Source organism: Zonotrichia albicollis, chromosome 1 (assembly GCF_047830755.1).
Source record: "Zonotrichia albicollis isolate bZonAlb1 chromosome 1, bZonAlb1.hap1, whole genome shotgun sequence".
Lineage (NCBI taxonomy): Eukaryota > Metazoa > Chordata > Aves > Passeriformes > Passerellidae > Zonotrichia > Zonotrichia albicollis.
In genome coordinates this window covers 5,394,898-5,417,480 of record NC_133819.1, presented here as the reverse complement: position 1 = coordinate 5,417,480, position 22,583 = coordinate 5,394,898, and the positions used below count along the sequence as shown (strand labels likewise).

The window sequence follows — 22,583 nt, the reverse complement described above, 5'->3', positions numbered from 1 at the left end:
TGTTTCTTCTGCTACTGTTAAAAATGATCAGAAAAATACAACCAGCATTGTGATGGTTTTTCTCTTACTTTTAAATTTAAACAGAAATAGGTCCTTTCTTGTCTGCAAGGCTTTGTAATGTCTGGAAAAAACAGACAGTTGTTGACTGCCCAAGAGCTAAGAGCAGACACCAAATAAGTAAAGGGGAAGGGATTTCTGGTCTGGCTGTTTCAAGGTTTGGCACAAATCTTACAGCCATGAATATGGTTAAATACTGTGATGTATTTTATACTGATCTGACATTCCCTGTTAACAAGTATTCAATTTCAATGACTAATCAAAGTCTGGGAGTTAGGAAATCTTTAATAAGGATTCTTCTACATAGAATCATAGAATCATTTAAGTTGGAAGAGACATTTAAGATTCCAGCTGTTATCCCTTGACTGCCAAGTTCACCACTAAAGCACATTCCTGAGTGCCATGTCCTCTGAGTTACCCTAGCCTGGATGGTCTCTATCTCTGTGGTATAAAGGAATAGAAAAATACCATTAAATAAACAAGAACTCCAGAAGTCCAAACCTTTTAGGCATTCTTAACACATTACAAAGAGCAAATCAGTCACAAAGCTAATTGCTAAAAACCCCACAGAAAACAAATAAAACCTTTGCAGAGTACATTAAACACTGGAATACACCAAAGCAATTATTTCCATATTTAGAGCACAGCTCTTTATTAATTCAAACACAAATATATCTTTTAGCCACAATACTGCTGAATATAACCATGGGGAGGGTAAAAAGGTGAGGAAGAGGAAGGGCTTTGTGGTTTCACACTGGGCAATGTCCAGGTCCTGTCTGTGAGTCCCTATCCATCAGTCACACAGAGAAATAGGCTGCAGGAGAATCCACAATTTCCCTTGCTGCTGTGCTCTTGACTGACTTTTTCTGTGCTCTTTGGTGCTACCTCCTCTCTCATCCCTGTTTGTGTAGGAGACACAAGAAATTGTAGGAAGCCCTTTCATGCTACAAGTCAAAAGATTGGGAATTTGGGGGTCTTGCTCTGAGTTGTCTTGCTGCCAATAAATTTGTAAGAGGAACATGCAAAGTTCCTGCCTGTGGAAACCCAAAGGAGGAGAATTCTCCTGTAACTCATGAGAAGAGCAGTGGAAGAACTGGTTGAGAAATATTTCTGTGGTTAAAGCATCCTTTGGGCATCCTCAGATTTCATGGTGGGACTCCAACACTGCAGTGTCCCTGTTGTGAGAGACTAGAGACTTTGAGGCTTTCCTCCCTGACAATTTGGAGGTTCTGCATGTGCCAGGCTTTCCATCAGCCCCAGTGAGATGAGGCACCAGCACGTGTGCAGTCAGTCACCCCAAACCAGGCTGGTGCCCTTCACTCCAGCGAGCCCTGTGCCCATCTAACACCACAACAGCCCAAAATCTTAAATCTTACAGCTCCAATTCTGATTACATGGCATTTTCTCTGGATTTTTTACAAGTTCGTGGCTAAGATAATGATTGTGCTGCCTCTATTATAGGGGTTGCAATAACAACCTTTAGTGCCTTCTTTCAAAACGATATCAGGGCATTTTGTGTCAAGTTTTTCCTGCCTTTTAACACAGATGTGGCTTTGAGCTGGGAAACTGAGGATGACTCTTACCTTCCAGGGCACTGGTGATGATGCTGACAGCACTCACTGCCCTCTGCCTCTGAAAGGGCTCCTCTGAGTGGTCCACTGAGGGCTGGTGGGGCATTAAAAGCTGTTTCTTGCTTGCCTCGTCCGAGGGGGAGGTCTGTTCAAAGGAACACACTGGATCAGCACAGTAAATCCAAGGCAGAAACTGGGCAAAAATTTCAAAACTGCCTAAGCATTAATTTTGTCATCTGAGGAGTTTAAAGCTCACTGACTTTTGTATTAAAGGCATGCTGGTGGGGCATAGTTTTGAAAATGGCACTTTGAGCAATTTTGGAGAATTTGTTCTGCCCTTCACCTTCATGTAAGCTGTGGGTGAAAATAAAGAAAGGCTTACAATGCCAGAGGAATAGCAGTGCTGCTTTCCCATGCTCTTTGCTTGTGAAAGAAGGCCTGCTTAATTACATTAATTAATCCATTATTTCTGAAATGTGTTAAGTATTTAATTATACAGCTAGAAAAGGAAAAGGGCGTGGGTAACAGCTCCATTGCAGACCTCTGATATCATACCAAGCAAAATGACTCCCCAACACATGTTTTTCCTTGTTCTGAAACAGTGCCAAATCTCAGGAACATATTGTCATTGTGGTGATCTTTGGTGTTACGGATTCAGAAGCTCCATAATTAGGGGAGAGATTTAGCTTTCTTTTTCTCAAGAAAAAATAAATAACCTAACCCTTGTTCTCATGTTTCTCAAGGAAAAGAATAAAAAAAATCCCAAAGAAATCAAATACCAGAAAACAGAACTCCCAAACTGTCTTTGTTTAATGTCTCATTTTAAATTAGTTTTATGCTTTTTGTAGGCTTGGGTTTCTGAAGTCAGACAGAAATACAGTATAGCTGAAGACACACACTGCATGAAACACTTCATATTGTCAGCTCACAGGAGCAAGATGTTAAGGCTTTTATTATTACAAGCTCTCAATTCATATAGAGAACAAATCCCACTTGGTTTACTCCTCCAGATCTCACACAGGTGGAAAGAAAAGTTTTTGAGGTGCAAGAACCTGGGAAAGCCAGGTTTAACATCATTCTCTGCCACAGACCTCCTGGTTGAGACCCTCAGTTTCCCAAAATAAATGTTTAACAGCCCCTGCCCTGGTCCTCAAGCACCCAGACATTGTGTAACGAGACAGGTGTAGAAGGATGATCCTGATGGCTCTTGTGTTATAGCTCAAGGAAACAGGAAATGAGAATAAATCCCTGCAAAGATGAGAAACTGGTTTATTCAGATATCAGAGCAGCTGCTTTGGTTTCTCCATGAGAAGTGAGCTACAGGAATTAGATTCAGCCTTCTGGATCTTCTCATCACTTGGGTCTGAAATGGCCCTGACCCCCCTGATCAGCACCTGGAATGCCAACTGAGATGTGCCAAAAGCAGCAGCTCCACAGCTCTGCTGTTTGTGCCCAGGGACCCAGGAGCCCTCCTTTTCTCTACCAAAAATGCTCTTCAAGAAAGGCAATTCCACGAGAAAAGCAAGAAACAAAGGTGCTGAAGCTGTATGAGCCGTATTTCTGGACTGTGATGTCTTCAGGGCAGGGGATATCCCCAGCAAAGGGCAAAGATGTTTGGCCATGACTGGCAATGACAATGATAACCAGGATGCTGGTCCCAGGTCACTTCGAGCACTGCAGTTAAAAACACCAATCACTGTGAGGCCAGAGAAGAGTAAAGACTTTGAAAGTAAGAACTGAAAACATTAGCTGGGCCAGAAAAGCAGTGATGCTCCAAAATGGCCTTTATTTCCCCTTTTAAAGAAAAACTCAACTGAGTCTGCTCATTGCCCATTGAGTTACTAAGTCATCTCAAAGGCAAAGTCATAACCAGAAACTCTTCAGAGAGAGTCATGCACAACTAGAAAACACTTTCTCCTTGGCTTAGGAGCCAGGGAATACCAGGAATGGTGTTTCAGATGCATTAGTTTGCTTGATTTCCTTCACCTCAAAAACATCCAATAAAAACCAATGAAACAACAAATGTTTTATTAATGAAGAAAGCATCTACAAAATTGCATAATCATTCACAGCAGTTTGGAATACATAACAAATACATGGTACCAAAAAGAAAGAGCTAGACAGAAAAACAGGAGGGAGGCAATTTTTAAAAGTAGAATAAATTTAAACAAGAAAGAAAGGAAAAGCAAAGAAAAAGAGAAAAAGAAAACCCAAACCACTAGTTTGATGAACCGTAAGAAAACCTCAAATTTCAAACCTCTGTGGCTTATTTCAGTTTTTTTAAGCTCTAACATCTCCCCATCCTATCTGACCTAAAGCATAGGATGTACCAGTAACTTGTCATCAGACAACCTCATTCCCAAGAGTCCCTTACCTGAGAGTCACCTTTTATTCTCAAGTGCAAAGCGGTAGAAACCCAAAAGAAAAACATTCACAAGTTCATTTTTCCATTTTTTTTTTTTTTAATTTATTTAACTAAACCAAGCCCCTGTTTCCTGCCAGCCCCCTGGCACCAGGCACAGAGCACAGACACAGATGACACAGTGTGTGGCAGGCAGTGCCACTGGGCAAAGATTTGCCAACAGAGCAGTAAATCCAGCACGTAGCCACTCTGTCACTTACTAGGAAGAATTTTTCCAGGAAAGAAAGTTTCCATCCAGGTGAATTGCTTAGAATTGCTAATGCTGCTTAAGGAAGGTCATAAGCTTTTACCATATGTAAAGAATAGTTATGTGTGGGTTTGGGTTTATACTATTTTTATTTATTTTAGAACAGAGATGGTTGATAGTCACACAGGAACTGGCAGCTTTTGCGCTGTGAGACAGAAACAATTCCAGGAACTGGACAAGCAGGCAGCAGAAAGGCTATCATCATCTCTGAGAGAACACACACAGGCACAGCTTCTCATTGTACTTATATTTCTATAGAAATTAAACATAAAATAACAGCAGTCCCCACAGTTATGCAAGGAGTGTCCCTAGGATCCAGATGAGAAATCACAATGGAGTTAAACATAGGCACCTCCAGCAGGAAAAGATTATTTCTGTTGCCCCCTGATGAATTGGAAAAGTTCCTCCTTTGGATTAGCTAAATTCTATAGAGACAAATATACTATCCAGTAATTTAGATGTAAATGAGGATGCATAACAGAGATATTTTGTTCTCACTGCCTACAGTTTTGAACTATGTCAAAACGATTATGTGAAGATGGGCTTAAGCATAGCAATGTTTTTAAAGACCATTTTTGGGAACCAGGACAGATTTAATTTTCCTTGTACACTTCAAAATTTTTCAAGCAGAAAAAGGTGGCCAAGCCACACCATGAGCAATGGACTCAGTAAGGCACCAGCACAAATATTTAATGAAATTGGAGGCAGCCATAATCGAGCCCAGCATTAAAAAGAAACCACCTGATTTTGGGGATGCCTGACTATTTAAAGAGATGCACCATAAGCTAAATCAGTTTGAAATATTTGTACCAAATCTGAGTGATTTACACTTAGAATGTACAAAAAACAAAGTTTGAAATGAGCAGAAACAGAACTGTGGTGACAACTCTGTGTGACAGCATCAGAGGGAGCTTTTAGCCACATAACTTACTGGAGGATTTTTGGATGACTTATTCTCTTGACCTTTATTTCTGAACATGGAAACTGCTAACACTTTCCCTTTTCACCAGTCTTGTGCCAAAGCAAAAAGTGAAAGAGAGAAATTTTACCTCAGGGTGATTTTAGGATGAACATGAAAAGCTCAAACCAATGTGGTCAGCAAAAGCTTTTTATGCTTAGCTGAAACAAAAAGCATGGCCTTGTTTTGTTTGTTTTTCTTTTTAAAATAATATAATCTAAAGACAAATTCCTAAATCTTTATTTCAGACCCTTGATAAACAGCTTGGCCCCTCTCCAGGTGTTTTCCCTTCTGCCAATCTAGCAATGCTCAACATTTCAAGTTTCCTAGAAAAGAAAGCATAAGGGTGACCAAGAAGAAATTCAGGAAGGGCTGTGTGTGCAAGAGGGTGTCCCCAGGTTACTCCAGCCTCATTGTCCATCCCAAAATCATCCCAAAAACAGCCTGCCCTGCCCTGCTCTGCTCCTGGACTGATGGGAAGCTCTGGTGAGGAGGTGTCCCAGGAGAGCAAAGCAAGTGGGGATCACTCTGGGATTCTCTAGCTGGTCAGAGTGACACCGAGATGTGTCAGAAAGTCTCTTTTCCCAGCCCAGCGGTCAAAGGAGTCAGAACTCTTAATTTCTTGGTCTCAAGGTTGTTTATTGTTTCTTATCTATAAAATTCTTTCTCCTGGCCTGATGAGACCTGCTCAGCAAGACAGTCAAAGGCTCTCTCCCTGCCCTGGGGCAGTGTTATCTTTTTATACTAAAAACTACATGTACAATATTTACAATTACTTTCCAATACCTATCACCTATGCTAGACAGTGAGCTCCTACTCTAAACCAACCTAAAAGTGCCACCATCACAGCAGAAGATGGAGGCCAAGAAGAAGAAGGAGAAAGGCTGGACCTGCTCAGATCCCTCCATCTTGCCCTCTGAACCCTTATTCTAAAAACCCCAAAAATCTATTTTTCACCCCATGATAAATTCACTATCATTCTACATAAACTTTCGTGGCTTGTAATTCTTCATATAAAGGTTGGTAATTGTTTTTTCCAAGGGCTAAATCAAAGGCACAGGGGTCTTGGGCTCTGTGCCAAGGTCTCTGAGCTCCCTGACAGGATTTTGAGTCCTTCAGGGCAGCCAGAGGAATTTCCTGAGTTGCCACAGATCACCACCTAACAGCCAGTGCCCGCTTGGAAACCACTGTTCTTTCAGTCCTGCATCCATTTCTCTTCCACTCCCCACCTCTGGAACAACTGTAAAGTCAGGTTAAATTAAAAATCTTGTGATTTCCCTGAACTGTTACAGGAAAGGCTCCAGCTGGATTTAGGAGGCAAGAAGGGATGGTGTTTTGTGTGTTCCTTAACCCTCTAGAAGTTCTTGACAGCCACAGGTGACATCTCACTCAGCCTCATCAGAATCCATGGATAAATTGAGCTCCAGGTAAGGGCTCATTAACTAAATCAAACTCTGCCCAAGCATATCAATACCTTGTGAAGGGAGGTGTTATTCTCACCTCTTAACTAAGAAACACAAAGACACAACTCAAAGCCACAAATAAGTACGGCAGGAAGGTGCAGAACCTTTAGGTTGTTGTGTGCCCTGAGGTTACTTACATAACATACAGATTTTCTCTAAATAAGGCAAAAGCCAAAATGCCACCCAGCAATCAGCAGGAGCATAAGAATGTATCATTTTTCAGAACTCTTAGTTTCAGCTCAAGACAAAAACAATTAGAACTTCTAGCATAATCACCAGATCCTGCTTATTTACACTGGGGTAAGTTTGATAAAATCAGCAGCTGCATCACTTGAAGAAAGCTGGTGGGAGACCAGGACAGCCCTGACTGAGTCCCCTGCATTTCCAGGAGAGTGACCAGGACTTTCCATGCGTTTCCTGGGACAAGCTCCCTGCACCCCTCAGACCTGAGCACCTGTTGCTCTTCCCCTCCAGGTGACGACTGCCAGACCCAGACCTGATTTTGTGAAGGGTTTTGCAGACAACACCTTCACATTGCACTACTTTGCTCTCCCTGTCACCTCTGCAGGGTCTCTGGCTGGAACCTTCATGGCACTGAACTCTCTGTGCAGTTCTCTGAGCTCCTCAGGCTCTTTCTAACTAAAAACCACTGTTTGTGGGAACTCTCCTGCGGCATGGGGACACCCAAAGTGTGAAGAGATGCCCAGGCTCCTTGTAATTCTTCGTATATATAATTCTTGTAGAGGGTAGGATGTCCTCCTGTTGCTCAGGTCCTGAAGCCCCTGGTGACTTTCAGGACTGCTTTGGTGCAGATGAGCTCCTGGGCAGGTGGCTGCTCAGCATGGACCATGCTGACCATGGCCATAAAAACTGCCCCAGCTGATGAGACTGATAAGCTCTAGCATCATCCATTGAGATAACCTAAAATCCTCCCTTTTTCCTCAGCTGGATTTAGGAATTAGGGAGAGGAGATGGACAGTGCAAACACTTGGTTTCTCATGGAAACCCACTCATCCATCTGTGCCAAGCAGCCAAGGCCATCTGAAGAGCATTTGAAACTGGGTTTTTTTATCTTACATGCTTTTCTGCAGCCAAGAGCCAGGATGTCACTCCTCTGAGTCACCAGCCTGAACAGTGGGATAAACTGCTGCAGCCACTTCTCTCTTGGGAGAGGGCAGCTGAACTGCACAGATGTTTTCATGTCAGCTCAGCTGCCACCTGCAGCCATTCCTGTGGGGAAATGGTCCCTGGCTGGGACAGGGGGTGGCAGTTGCAATGACACAAAGGCATGGAAGTTGCTCATTGTGGTCCCAACCCAACCATTTTGCCTAGGGTAAACTGTTCAGGGAGAATATTGCTGAAGTTGACCAGGCTAAAATGCTCAGAAGTGTTAGTGACTGTGCTTTCCTGGAGAAATCTGAAGGGGACCCACTTTGGGATAATTTGTGACAGCTGTGGGCCAAGTCACTGTTTGTGATTGAAGGCCTACAGATTGAAAATTAAAAACCAGAGATGGTCAGATCTTGTTTGATGTTTGCTCTGTCTTTTAAATCAGAAATGCTCCTCCAAGTTTTCCCCAAATCAGAATTCAGTGATCTCCCCCCTTAGTAGCAGTCTGATAGACATGTATTGTATTCATCTGATGTTACTCAGCATCACAGAGTGACCTAAAAATGTGCATCCTCAAAAATCTAATGCTGTAAACTGTGGGTTTTTACAGCTCCATCTTCCCAGGAGGTGCATGAGCAAAGCCACAGTTACACATCAGGAAGCTGCAAGTCAGGGCTTAAGCCACGTTACAGTGATGCATTTTCATGGACTGGCCCTTCATCTCTTGCTCATGAAAGATACAACAGATAGCCCAAGTGGATCCTTTTCCACAGGCTCACACTTGCTCAAAATAAATAACAGCAGAAGGGTCAGTGAGGTTAATGAGGTAATTGCAACATTTTTCTTTCTACCTTCCCCAAACATATCAAGAGATTGTAAAAAGAAACCAGAGCTGCTTACAAAGAACAAATTCACCTACAAATTTTAACATGAAAAAGGTGAAAATCATCAAATGCAAAGCCAAGAAAGATGCTGATTTATCTCCAAGCACGCTGAGGGGTCAGATTTGCCATTTCCTTGTGCCTGAGCCACAGCTGAGGCTGCAGGTTTGTGCCCAGTGCTTGTGGCTCCTGCAGTGAATACATCTGTACAGCACCGGGCCTCTCGCCAATCAGCCCTTAACTCCAGCTCACATTTTCTGGATAGATTAGATACCAAACCTGTTTTGCAAAAGACACAACATCCTTCACATTGCATCACTGCATGAGCATCTGCTACTGTAGAGCCTGGGTGTTGTTTCCTAGATGGGCAGGGAAGTGCCAAGCGAGCTCCCCCACCCTGGCCATTCCATTTCCAACATCCATTTATCCAAAAGGCAGGGAGCCGACAAATGAAAATAAATGCCAGCAGAGCTCAGAGCCTCCCTGTCACCTCAGGACCCAGTCCTGTAAAATACTGATATTCTCTGTGAAGGGTTGAGTGCTCTTGTGCTTTGCTAAGCTTTTTCTGAGAGCTGGGACAGCCTCAGCAGCCTGCAGAGCTGCTTTCCTTACAGAGAAAAAGGGGACATCCTCTACTTACATACTGAGATCTTAATTTTGGTTCAGAAATTTTTTTTAAACAGATGCACAAATTTGCTTCCCCAGCTCCTTTAATACATTTTTTTTTCCTCCACAAAGCTAAATCAAGTAAAACTTCCCTATCTACAGCAATTCTGCTGTTTACAGAATTGTCTCAGGACCGGTCATCCTTGTCCATAGAGAGTAAAAGTGGGATTAGCAAAGTCCTAAATGAAGGAAGATGTGAATATCTGAAAAAGCAGCAACAGTCTCAAAATTGTCAACAAAACAGATAATTCTCACACCAACCAGTTTCCCACATGTAGCTTGGCCCCTTCTCTCATGGGTGGTGTGAGAGTCTATTTGCAGAACTACAGGGAATGCCCAGGTAGGTGAGGAAAAAATTTCAGTCCAAACCCTGAAAGGAATAAAGCTGTTTGGCTCCAGAGGAAAAAACTGCTTCTCAATTTACTGATAATCTGACACCACAGCTGGCATCCATCACACTCACCTTTCTCTTTAGGAGATACCTTGGCTAATACATGTTATAATCACATTTGCTTTTTTTCCCCCACCAACATAACCTGGTTTTGGCACCTTGTTACTCTTGAGTGGGCCTTATCTCACCTAATGTAAGACTTGTGGTTAAAGTGAACAGAAAAAGGCACTTCCAAAGAGAGAGATTATTCTAGTCTGGTTTTGATCCCTAAAATGAAATTAATCCTGTCCACACTGACTGTAGTAGTGACCTCCATCATTTTAAAGACTGTTGAAAGTGATGAGCTTCAATGCAGATTATCTATAAAAGAAAAGATAAATTCCCACTATCTCAAACTAGCAACCTGTCCAGATTGCTCTGCCTGTGTAGCAGCTATTTCCAAAAACACCATCTCATGGTGTTTCTCTGCAACAAAGATGCTGGCAATCTGCAAAAGGGCTGAAATCTGTTGATCATCTGCTCATATTTCCTGGGTGTTATTTGAACTGGATGCTAAACCCTTCTGGGAATTACCTTTGGACTGAAGGAACAGCCCTCCTCAAGTAGCCCAAGAGAAGACTAGAGGTCAGACGCAGAGACCAACCAGCAAGAGAAAACACAGTTTCAAGATGGCAAGATTCATGGAATCATTTAAAAACCATAATTTTCTATCCATCAGACAATGTCATGTATTCAAAAGTCAAAAGAAATCAAGTTTAAAACTGTCCCTTGAAGAAAAGAAAGTCTCTGTCAAACTCAAGATTTAGCTATTTGCCTCCTGACAGCTCTGAAGAGAAAATCTCACCAGAAGGCACAAACCTCCCTGATGAGGCACTAGGCACACATTTCTCTGTGAATTAACTTGTATTCCCACCCTGCCAGGAATGGTGGGTCTGGGTTTCTGGCTGCAGACTTCATATGGTATCTCCAAATCAATTACAGCAATCTCCAACAATATTTAGAAGGAAACAAGAGCGCGAATCACGTACAAAAGTTATAAAGTACTCACCAGGTCGCCTGTCCCAGGCTTTTCCATAATAACTGGGGGGAGCAGTAACCCTGCAGGAGAAGTAGGGTCTGGGTGGAGTGCCCCGGTGCCTCCTCCTCCTCCTATCAGGGAAACCACACCATTGCAATCCACTGAGCTGTTCCTTTTGCCCGTCTGGGTGTAGTTGGGAGTAGTAGGGTGAGAACTATGGCTCACTTGACTTTGCACGCTTGGACGCCTCCCAGATCTTGGAATTAAGAGGGAGCCCCGGTGGCTTTCATTTTCCCCAGCGATGCTGATCTCATCATCGGCAAAATCTGTCTCGGAGCAAGTGTCTCTGCCACGGAGTCGGAAACTGAAAACGCTTCCGTGGCTCGTTCTGCGCTTCACCAAGTTTGCACTGGGACCATAACTAATGCCAAGGAGAGTCTGGAAACCCCCAGAGAGGAAAAAAGGGGAAAGAGAAACAACATTTTGCAACACGTTTTTCAGGAGCGAGGAAGTTCTGGGGGAGAGCAGTGATTTCCGTTTTAAACCAAGCGCTTCGGAGGAAGACAGATTTAATTACAGGTATTCAGGCTCCTCAAAGTTAAGAGGTTGGACAGTCATTCCTAGCCTTTAGGCATTTGTCTAACACTTGGCAATTAAAGATGTACTGAAACAGGAAGGGTCAAGGTGGCATTCAGCTCACAGCGTGATACTTCCTTCACTTCTACTCCCCCCCATGGGACAAGTGCCAGAGGAGCTGGGAAGGCAGCACAAGGAGTGGAAGACAGGAGCAGGGAAGGGGGATCCAGCTCCAATCTACTGCATTATCACACATCTTCATAACAGCTAGGGAAGGAACAGTGCAGTGGGAGAAGATAAAGAAATAGGGCAGGAAATGAACTGCAGGGAAAATGAGAAGAAGAGGGAAGAAGAAGAAGCAGAATACGACGGAAGAAGGTGATAAAAGAAACAGAAAAAAAAACAAACCAAAAAACAAACCAAGAGCAAGAAGAGGGATATGGTTTATTAGTTTGTAAAATGATTATCTCAATGCACATGGCTGCTTAAGGGCTGGGTAACCTCAGTACACAGCAATCTCCCTCACTTAAATATCAGCCTTGACGATCCACTCTGACGTCAGTCAGTGAGACTGCAACTCTGCCAGAGCATCAGCAAGATGTAGCCAAGGACTAAACACACCTAAAATCCGGCAGAGCAAAAAGGATCTTCAGAAAATGTGTGAGGAATTCAAGTCTGTCCCTTTCTCTTCTCTCTAAAGAGGAAATTACTGGAGTAAGAGCATTTAGGCAGAACATATTTTTGAATTTATGCCTGCACAGAATTTCCAGCTTCTTCAGAACTTTCCCATGAGCCAAGTATCTATGAAGAGAGGTCAGATTGCCACAGCACCCACAAACCAGACAAATCAAATGAAGCCTGATTTCATTCTGTGCTGTAGCTAACACCACTGAGTTATGTAATGATGCTATTTAGTGACACTGGTACATGGAGGAGTACAAAACCCAGGCTCTTTCTAACTAAAAACAGCCCTTTTGGATTGCTACCAAATTTCAGCTGGTCAGAAATCCATGCCTGGGTTTCCATGGCACAGTCATTGAGACTGATTTCTGATGGCAACACAGTTCCAGCTGCTAAGATAGCATCTGAATGATGACTCAGCCTTATTCCCTCCAACCATGCCAGACACAGCCTTGCAGAGAAGATTTACTATAAGCTTTGAAATGTGTCTCCCATGCTCCTCATGCATATATGACATCCAGGGGCGAAAAGTAAAAACAAGGAATAATAATCTGAGGAATAAACTGAAAATGCACAGCTCCAATCCACGGCGCTTCTGGCACGTGGTGTCCTGAAACCCATCCAGAATGAAGCTAAGGAGCAATTCTGGGTTTAGAAAAGGTGCAATTTGTTACACAACCCTCTTGACCAATGAGACAGCAACACAAACAATTGGATTAAAAAATGCATGTCATCTACAGAAATCCAGCTCTGGGTAAATTTTGTGAGCTGGGGAGTCATTAATTGGTCACATTTACTTACACCACTTACATGTTTTTTATGAGCTTTTTATGGCTGCCAAGTATCCCTAAATTCACTGACAACAAAATAGAAAAGGATTTAGCCCATTACATGGCTACTCAAAACAACAAAACAAACTGATTTAAACTTTGCCCTCAGTTAAACAAAGACAAATTATCTGGAGCTATTTATGATCCCTTGATACATACAGCATGGGCAGATTCATATTCATGCATGTCAGGAACATTTACATAAAACCTTATTTAATAACATTGTCATTCTGTTTTTCTTCCCTGCAATAGAAAGTAGAAACAAGTGCCACAAAGTTTTGACTTGGAGGCAACTAGCAAAAGAATATAAAAATGTTAATAATGTCTTTGTATAATATTTAAAAAGCCCTCAGAGACAAGTTTCCTCCTTTTCTCCTCCTCTCTTTTATTTTTAAGCCTTGTAAGTTTCCAGTAAGATATTTTTTTTATCGCTAGTAGGGATAGGATAGATATAATCAGATGAATGAAAGAAAATAAACCAGATCGAGGGTAATCTTGAGGCACAAAAAAATAAAAAAAAAAGAAACAAATTGAAAAAAACAGGTTTATAAAAATGTTTAATGGGCATTTTAAATTCATTTAAAAAATAAAGTGGTAATATGTTTCCTTCCACTGTTTTAGCACAGACTGTATACTGTGTCTGCTATGTTAATATCAGTTAAGATATTAAATACCTGTTTCTTCTAAAAGTTTCAGTTTAAATTGCCTTGCTCAGAGCCTGACCTGTCCAGGAAAGTACAGTGTGGAACAAGTGATGTTTCAGACCATGGCTTACCATCCTCCTTTGACCGTCATCATAGTCACACTTGGGATTCCTTTGGTCCTCCCCATACTCATCTCCCCCCAAAGATTTCTTTTTCTTCCTCTTATTTCTTCTTTCTTTTGCACTTTTAGGTGACATTTCCAATGAGCTGAGTGACATTGAATCAATTCCTTTAGCTGCTAGTGCCTAAATCAGAAGATTGTAGAAGGTATAAATTTTGTTATTTCAGGATATCAGTGAAAACTACTACAGCTCAGAAATTATTTTTCGTTTTAAATTTTAAGGTTGTATAGGAGAGATATTAAAAATTTTGGGAGATAAGGAATCATAAAACTTAAGAGTGGCTGCATAAAAGAATGGTTTTTATGTGGAGCTCCCACACAAGCCTGTTTGACATATCATGAAGGAGCAGCCTGTGTGCACACAGATCTGGACTAACACTTCTGGTGCCAGGCAAAGAAAAATCTCAAGCTGGGGAAGCTCAGATTAAACCCCTCCTGGACCTCAGCCCCTTGAAGGGCTGGACAGGAGGGCAGCCCAGCTGGCTGCTGGGATTTTCCCTGCCTGCACAGAGGGATGCCAGGAGCAGCAGGCAGCTCAGCTGGCGCGTTTCTGTAAACACTTATCCCCATCACATCTGCGACCAGAGATGCAAAGAAAGAGCCATGGGCTTAACAGGAGATAAGGCGGCCTTTGCTGCGCCATGTGCTTCCATGCTGTGCTGGCTATCTGCTGGGATCTCTGCAGGAGCAGGCTGATAACACACCAGCTGCTGGGAGCACTGCAGAAGCCCAATTCCAAAGCCTGAACATCAAAACCAGAGCCCTGGGAGAAAATGAGCAGCCAGGAGGAAGGATTGATAGGAGCTAGGGGGGTTGGGGCTCTGTCACCAGCACAGGCAGGAGGAGTGAGGGGACTCTGGGCACCAGGATCAGGTTTGGAGGTGCTGGAGAACCACATCAGTGGTCTGGAGACCAGCCCAATGCAGAGCCCCCAGCTGAAACACCTGAAGAGAGCAAATTGCTAAAAACCGCCTCTCCCGGTTCCCCAGAACAGGAGAAACAGATGAATCCTCAGTGCTATTGTCTGTAAGCCACTAGAATCAAACAGGCAATCATCTCTCCACTGCAAAATACTCCCTTCCTCCCACAGGCATCAGTCCAAGGAAAGTGAAGGCACTTAACAGCCGTGTAAAGAATCAATCATGTATTTCAAGGAGTAGCGGTGGCTCTATCAAGCTGAGAGCACAACAAAACTTAATTCCTGTGGGAAATATCTTTCATAAGCAAGCTGCTTAGAGCAGAGAGGAGGAGGGCTCAGACACTGGTCCAGGTTGTTTTGGTTGGTTTGTTGTTTGGTTTTTTTTGAGTCAATTGATTTAATTGCTATGCTGAAGTGCTTTCTCTTCATAAAGATTTGGCAAGTCTTTTGGTGTTAAGCTCAGATTTAGGAATGTGTTAGACCAATTGTATAAATTGACTGATAGTCCCCAAGCAGGTCTATCAATTATATTTCTGCTCCCTTTATACTGCACATTATAAAAGCTGGCCTGAACAGTTTTGGTCTTCCTTTTTGATCGCTGTCATATTTTGTTGATCTAGAAAATATTGCAGGTTGTGCTACTAAGCATGCTGCACTCAAACTGCAAAATAAGCTAATTTTTAGTTTCTTATCATTTTCTTACCTATTACTTGAATAGTTTCTGTGCTCAACACCTTTCTCAGATATTGAAAAAGGATTTAGAGTGAATTGTTCCTCCTGTCATGGCGGACCATAGAATCACAGTACAGCTTGTGTTGGAAGGGAGCTTAGAGTCCATCCAACCCCACTGCTATGGGCAGGGACACTTCACCAGTTTCCTCAGTCCAGCCTGGGCTTGAGGATGTTCCCATGTCCTGCCTATCTACCTGTTCTGTTTGGGTTCCTGTGGGTGGATCTTGTCCTGTTCCTCAGGCACTGCAGGGCAAAACCCACTGCAACAACTCCAGGGGCAGGAAGGGTGGTGGGACCAGGCATACCTGGCAAGGAGATGGGATGTGATGGCTGAAGGAAAGCTTAGTTCGTGAGGTCTGATATGAGAATTATGCAAAAGAAGGCTCTTGAGGCAAGAACTTAGTGGTACAGTGAGAAAGCCAAAACTAAAATCTTTATTGAGGTTTGGAGAAACAGATTAAAATCGAGTAGCTCTGACTGGGGTGAGATATCTCAGCAGGACACCTGAAAGCTCCATGGTGCAGCCACCCAGTTCCCATTCCTGAGCTTCTCCTTCCAAATGTCTACTTTGAGATGCCAGGAGTTGATTTGCAGAATTACTGGACTTCATTAGTGAACATCACGGACCCAAATCACTCCCCTCCTGAACTTCCTTCCCATAAAACTAGGATAATACTCCAGGAATATTGCAAATGGAGCATTTTTGAAGCACGTGGAGTCTGAGCAGTGGCAAGAGGCCCTGAAAAACCTTGGAGGATATTAGTCACTTCCTCTTCCAAGCAGGCTTTGACTGCCTGAGCTGGGAAGTCTGCTCGAGCTGCCCTAAGGCAACACAACAAATGATGAGAAAGCAAAGAGCTGTTCTCGAGTCATGCACTGTCCTCCCTTTGCACTGAACAGGGCACAGGGAAGATGAGAAATTGTTGGCTGAAGAAAAGACTCTATTATAAAGAATATAAACAAATGGGAAAAAATCAGATTTTCAGGAGCGACTGTTTTTTGACACATTATGCTTTCTGGGCTTAATGTTCCTTTTCTTTGTGTACACACAGGTTTAATTGAAATCAAAGCCTTCAAAATGAAATTCTTAAATATCTTTAATTATAGCTGGGGCTACTAAAGTTGACTGTTATTAGGAAGAGCTCAGCTGGAGTCAATACACATGAAAATTTGTACAAAATAGGTACGAGCTGGAGCTCAGCTTGTTCCCTTAGGTTATGGCAGAGTTACTCTGTTCAAAGTGGCTGTATATGGACTAAATTGCATTTACCTATTACTTAAACTATCAAAGAGGATCTTTAAAAGGACTTAAATGATTCATAAGCCACTACTAGCACTTTGTCAAGAGTGAATTGCATTTTCTATTTTCTTTCCAAGGATTTAAATGGCCTTTGGATTAGGCTCTGAAGCCATATGTACCCAAAAGAAAATTATGTATATTAGTTTATATTGTGTTTCAAGGATTTATTTCTCTGAACTACAGTGCTACGTGTTATTTCAGACTAATTTTCTTATTGTCTTCTTGTTCACAGCACCTAAAATGTTCTCTTCTGCTGTTTAATAAAAGCTTTCTACCCCACACAAACCACATGCAAATTAAATACTGTTATTAAGGCTATAAGGCTACATCCACCATTTGGCCTCCCTGGTTTGTTTAAATTTATGACATAACATTAAATCCATACCCTTTGCATAATTTGCAGATCTTAACCTCAAGGTCTGCCTGTTTACTTTTCCAGGAATGAAGCTGTGTGTGCTTCAAAGAGGTTTGTCTATACCTTTACCTTCGTTTTCAAACAATTGGATATTTACAGCAGGTGGAGCAAGACAATGAGGAAAACAATACATGCTAAAGGGGTGGTGGAAGGAGGTTCATCTGGGGCTCTGGCTGAGCTACCAGCACAGCTGGGTTGTGCTCAAATGCAGATGTGGTTTTGCCATCATTAAAACATCTCACATGCCAAACTAGATTAATTTTCTCTGCTGGCATACGTGGCATGGTCAAACCAGTACACTCCTGGATATGTAAACCCCAAATGGCTCCACTCCTAAAGGGAGAACTATAATTTCTCTTTCAGCAAAAAAAAAAAAAAAAAAATTGCAATAACTTTGTCCAGTACAATAAACACTAAACTGTTTCAAGCAAACTTTTACTTTGGTTATCACACAAATGTGAAATAAAGAGGATGTGAATCCCAAGGTAACATTTGTTCAAGTCACCCCATGTTAATCATGTCACATAGTTCACTGACCTCCTGCTCTTTCTTCAACATCTCCATGGCTTCCCGAAACTTTCTTTCTTTCTCCTCTGTTTCAGCAATAGTGGCTTGGTTCTGCTCCTCATATGCCATGGCCACAACAGCCAGAATCAGGTTGATCAGGTAGAATGAGCCCAGGAAGATGACCAGCATGAAAAAAAGCATGTAGATCTTCCCAGCAGATCTGAGAGTCTGTACGTGCAAAAGTAAAATTAACACTGCTTTACCATGTTTTGAAAAAGAAAAAACAAATAAAGAAAAGAAGGGGTTTCTTTTAAAATTAGATTTATAATATAATTGAGTTCATCCTTTGTTAATAGTTCAAACAGAAAGCCTTTGATGAGAAATGACAACCACATACAAGGAAATAATCTCCTCGCCAATAAATTTTTATACCTTAATCAAAAAATTGTGTGCTTTGCAGTGAATTAATTTCTAAAAGAAAAATGCTTTCAATGCTTTCCTCCTGTATCAAATATCTCTGCTGGTTTTCTTTTCAGAATAGATATTAGAGCCAGTAGCAGTGAAAAATTCCCCCACAGTTCAATCTGGTTTTATCTTGTGTGTAGAAACCATCCAAGTGGGATTCATGTTGGATCCCTTCAGATGTCTACAATCCAGGTCCTTTTTCAGGGAGAAAAATACAAGTTTAGGGTACTACTCAACCAAATATCATTGAGACATCTGTGTCAGGATGAGAAGAACCAAACCTTGGGCTCTGCTGAATGTATCCCCTGGTTCTTCACCAGATTTATTGCCATAACTGGAATTTAGGGGGACAGCTTATGTGTAACAGATATGTAACAGATATGTCCCATGCTCAGAGAGATGATACTACTGACAGAAAACATTGTGTGATAGTATAAGGTCAAATAATAAAATGGAGTGATGTTCATCCTTATTTGCCATGACAGTTTCTGTCTTCCAGAGTTGTACACATAGCTCTTTGCCAAGCAAGTGAATGCAGCTGTTTAAAGAATTTCAGTTTTGTTGTTTTACGTTTTCCTGAAGTGAAATTGCATAACTGGCTGTATGTAAAGCTGAAATCCCCCAAATCTTCAGCAATGTTTACCTCAGCACCTTCAGAGTGGTTCTGTCAAAGTTATCCCCTATTTCCATATGATCACCTTCCAGTTTTGTCAGGGTTGAGATGCAGCAGCAAATTGTCAGTGGCTTCATGGACAGAGAATTTCATTCAGAACCAAACTGGCAGGTGTAGTTCTTTGGGGTTTGCACACATTTCAGTAAATGCATGCTGAAATGAGCATTCACTCAGAGACCACCTTGGATGTGACTGTGAGTTGAATGTCCATGATGAAGAGATTGCAGCAGAGAGAACTGAAATGTATCACATAGTGTTGCCATTTTCTGAATATGTGCTCAGCACCACACCTTGCAAAACCAGATATCACAAGAACACAGGTGCTTCTCTGGCCTTTTCTTGGGCTGGACTCAAAATATTAACTTGTGTTACACCATCCACCAAAAAATCACCAAGTGGTGATGTGGTGATCTTCCTTAAGTGGTGAACTTCATTTAGACTCAGGTGAATTAGGGTCTTTCTCTCAGTACCACTTTTCACCAATTTCCCCAAACACCCAGCCTAATGTCTTTGGACATTATTCTTCTTAAGAAAATTATTAATTATTAGAACTGATTGTCCTTCTCCAGAACATCTGACTATCCTTCTCTAGAACATACACAAAGCACAGTTTACCTAATAACCAGCAATTCTTTTTGGTCTTTAACTGTTGCTTATGCCACTGTAACAAGATTATGTCTTTATTTTTATTTTTTAACAGTAATAAAACACCTCATACCTGTTGGTAAAGACGTTCCCAGTAATCTTGAGTCATAAGACGGAACAAGGAGAGAAAGGCCCAGCCAAAAGTATCAAAGCTTGTGTAACCATGGTCAGGATTTTCCCCAGCCTTCAGACATATATATCCCTCAGGGCACGTGCTGCAAAACATCAAATAAAATCTGTGAGATGCATATTAGATGGCTCCAACATGGAGAAATTGATTTCCAGGGAAACACATCCAATGACCTTGGTTGAGAGCACAGGTAAACTCCTTCACTAAACAGGTGATGCTACTTCACAATATCCAAGGTCTTGGCAACCTTATTTTTTCTTTGAAAAGATAAACAGCAAAATAAAAACCATATCACAAGCTGTAATGGCAAATAATCACCTAGCATTTCACAAATTTTGAATAGACTGGAATTAGGTGCTTATACATGATTTCTCCTGGCACTTATTCCCAATTAAGAATCAAAAGCCTGGTGTGTCCTGTTACAGCAGCAGGTAACACTGTGATGGTGAACCTGCTCTTTTTGTTACACAGTCTGACACTGGCTGTGCTATGAGAGCACCTTCCTGATTGCTTCCTCTGCCTGACCTCAGTCACCCCAAAAGGATTAAATGTTTAATCTAAGAAACCCAGCCCTTTGTTCCACTCACCGCCACAGTCCAGGGTCATGACATCTTTTCTATTTCTGCCAGGAACTGCTTTCCTCGTGTGTCTTGTGGATTACTGTATTAAATGGCATGCAGATAGCATGAATTTCACTGGCTCTCATTAACCTTTGAGGCTCCTTACAAGTAATTTTCTAGCCCCATATGCCAGAAGAGATAAAAAGTGCTGTCAGTGTTACTGTGTAAGCACTGAACTGCATCATCAAGTGAAACACAAGGTGGAAGATACCCTGGGTTGTTCCAGCCTCTCTCTCAGAACAGATTTGTCAAAAACCCCCACAGCTCCTGCACATCAGAAGCCACTCTCCAAAAAATAAGATATGACCCATTAGAAACTGAAGATACAGAAATATGCAAAAGTTTTCTTCTGCATGTATCCTAGGAAATGAATATAAGATCAAGTGCCCTGAAGCCTTATGGTATTTGGGAATTTTTTAGGTGAGAACCATCTAATATCTGGAGAAGCAGATCTCAGCAGAATGTGCAGTTACACCAGCTCTCCCTGTTCTCCTAATCCTTCAGAAGGGATAAACCTGGTACAATTCCCTGCAAATTCCAGCTGCCACAACTGGGGATGGTTGGAACATGAGGGATTTTGGACATGTCACCAGTCATGTAGACTGTATAGCTTTAAGCTTCATTTTCTCCCAGAAAAATATCTTACAGTTTCCCAATCACTGTTACTTTCTTACAAAAGCAGAATATTGCCAGAAATTGAAATGCAAAGCAGAAATACAAATAAAACAAATTAATTTCTAAGATTCCAGAAAAAAAAGTGATCCCCAAGAAAGCAGAGTGTGTGTCAGTGTGAAAACCAGTTTTCTTTTTCTTTAAAAACTATATTTTTTTATACAGATATAAAATAAATTTTACAGCACAGGATAACAACCTCTATTGCATGTCAAAATGAGAATATGTTTTTATACAAATCTATGCTGTCTGCCACCACCATTAGACATTCAACAGTGCTTTTGGAATCTTAATTTAATATCAGTAGTGAATCACAAATTTTAAAGTAAGTCTGCTTTGAACGCTGATAAAAGGAGTGCTGAAGCATTGCAAAATGTGTGCAGATCCTTGTTTACAGTAGTTTTCAGAAAAAGCAATAAAAAATGAACAGCTGATGTTTAGTGAATTAAATGTTACACACAAGTGGGGGTATAATAAGTGATTCTGTCACCTTAGGTAGAGCCAAGTTAGCTTATACCAGTTGAGAATTCAGATAATAACAATTATATCTCACAAAGAAAGAAAAATAGTCACTCCTAATTTTTTCCCTGCCAGTCTAGAAATGCCTCCTTCTAGATCCTTCCTATCTATTTTTTTCCTAATAAGAGCCATATTTTGATAAAAAATACAGAAACATCACTGAGTTAGAAGATAATAAAATGCATAAATCTCACATTTTTCCCCCTAAAATATGCAGATGCACAATGAATGTCTCTTGTATACCCATGTCCTTTTTTGAGGCAGAATTTTCACTAAACCTCCTCTCTCCCAAAGGCAGCATGTGCTGTCACTCTGTTGCAGACATGTGAGATTTCTGCCTCTGATCTGCTGCAGCAAAGAGCCTTCAGTGCCAGTGATGTGCCACTCAGCTGCTCAGGAGCTCTGAGAAATGGATTCTCCAGGCTCCTGAGGAGGAAATTCCCTTTGCTGGCTGCAAGACATCGTGTCTACACAAGACATGAACATTTCTGTAAGGCTGATTATTTCTGCCATGGGAAAATGACTTCTCTCACACACTGGGTGTGGTTGGAAACTTGGTGAGCATATCCAGAGGTGCAGAATCCTTTCCTTCATCTCTCCCTAAAGAGAAATCCTGAGTGGCTCCATTGATCTGGTCTCCTTGTTCTTATTTTACATTATTACTAATGGCTAAACAACCCAATGCAGCTGAGAGAAACTTTGCTGGTGGTTACTTTAATGGTGGACTTCAGCCTGGGCAGGGCAGTCATTTGGAAATCAGGCTTCTTCTAGAATAAATTGCCTAAAATCGTAGGCAAAATGAAAATTTTGCCATTAATATAAATTATTGAGTGGGTGAGATTTTCCTCTGAATCTCAATTAGTAGGGAGAATTCCCTCTTAATCTCTTCACCCTTTTGAACAAGAGCCTGGGAGAAAGGGGACATTAGGAGCCTTGGGATTAATTTTAATAGGAATTCCTGAGCACGTGTTAGAGGATAAAAAGTCACCCAGGTTCACTGCCAATGCTGCTTTCTAGGGAAACTTTTGTTGAGGAAGAACTTTCAAGCAAGTGCTCAAAGCATTTTGCTTGGGAATCTGTAGGACATGGAGATGTAACCGCTCTAATTGTGAAAGTGAGCAGTGGTACCACAGAGGAATATTTTATGTTTATAATACAATTAGTATTATACACAAAGGATATATTTTTTAAAATTTTTATTCTGTCCTTATGGGTAATTTCCCACTGTCTGACCCCACAGTGAATGGTTTAACCCCAGCTGGAGCCAAACCCCACAGAGCTGCTCACTCA

At 41.6% G+C, this 22,583-nt stretch overlaps 1 protein-coding gene across 7 annotated transcripts in view; it reads right to left on the bottom strand.

Moving 5' to 3' along the window:
- LOC102069926 (sodium channel protein type 5 subunit alpha) overlaps positions 1 to 22,583 on the bottom strand; it is a 218,491-nt gene that overhangs the window by 107,270 nt on the left and 88,638 nt on the right. For 6 of the 7 annotated variants that reach the window (XM_074547507.1, XM_074547323.1, XM_074547581.1 and 3 more), the window contains exons 9-13: positions 19,426 to 19,567; positions 17,600 to 17,797; positions 13,647 to 13,820; positions 10,815 to 11,222; positions 1,641 to 1,773 (exon numbers count right to left, since the gene is read on the bottom strand). In XM_074547507.1, the coding sequence (XP_074403608.1) occupies positions 1,641 to 1,773; positions 10,815 to 11,222; positions 13,647 to 13,820; positions 17,600 to 17,797; positions 19,426 to 19,567 (1,055 nt within the window). The remainder of the gene's footprint in view (positions 1 to 1,640; positions 1,774 to 10,814; positions 11,223 to 13,646; positions 13,821 to 17,599; positions 17,798 to 19,425; positions 19,568 to 22,583) is intronic. The other variant, XM_074547688.1, reaches the window with a different exon arrangement.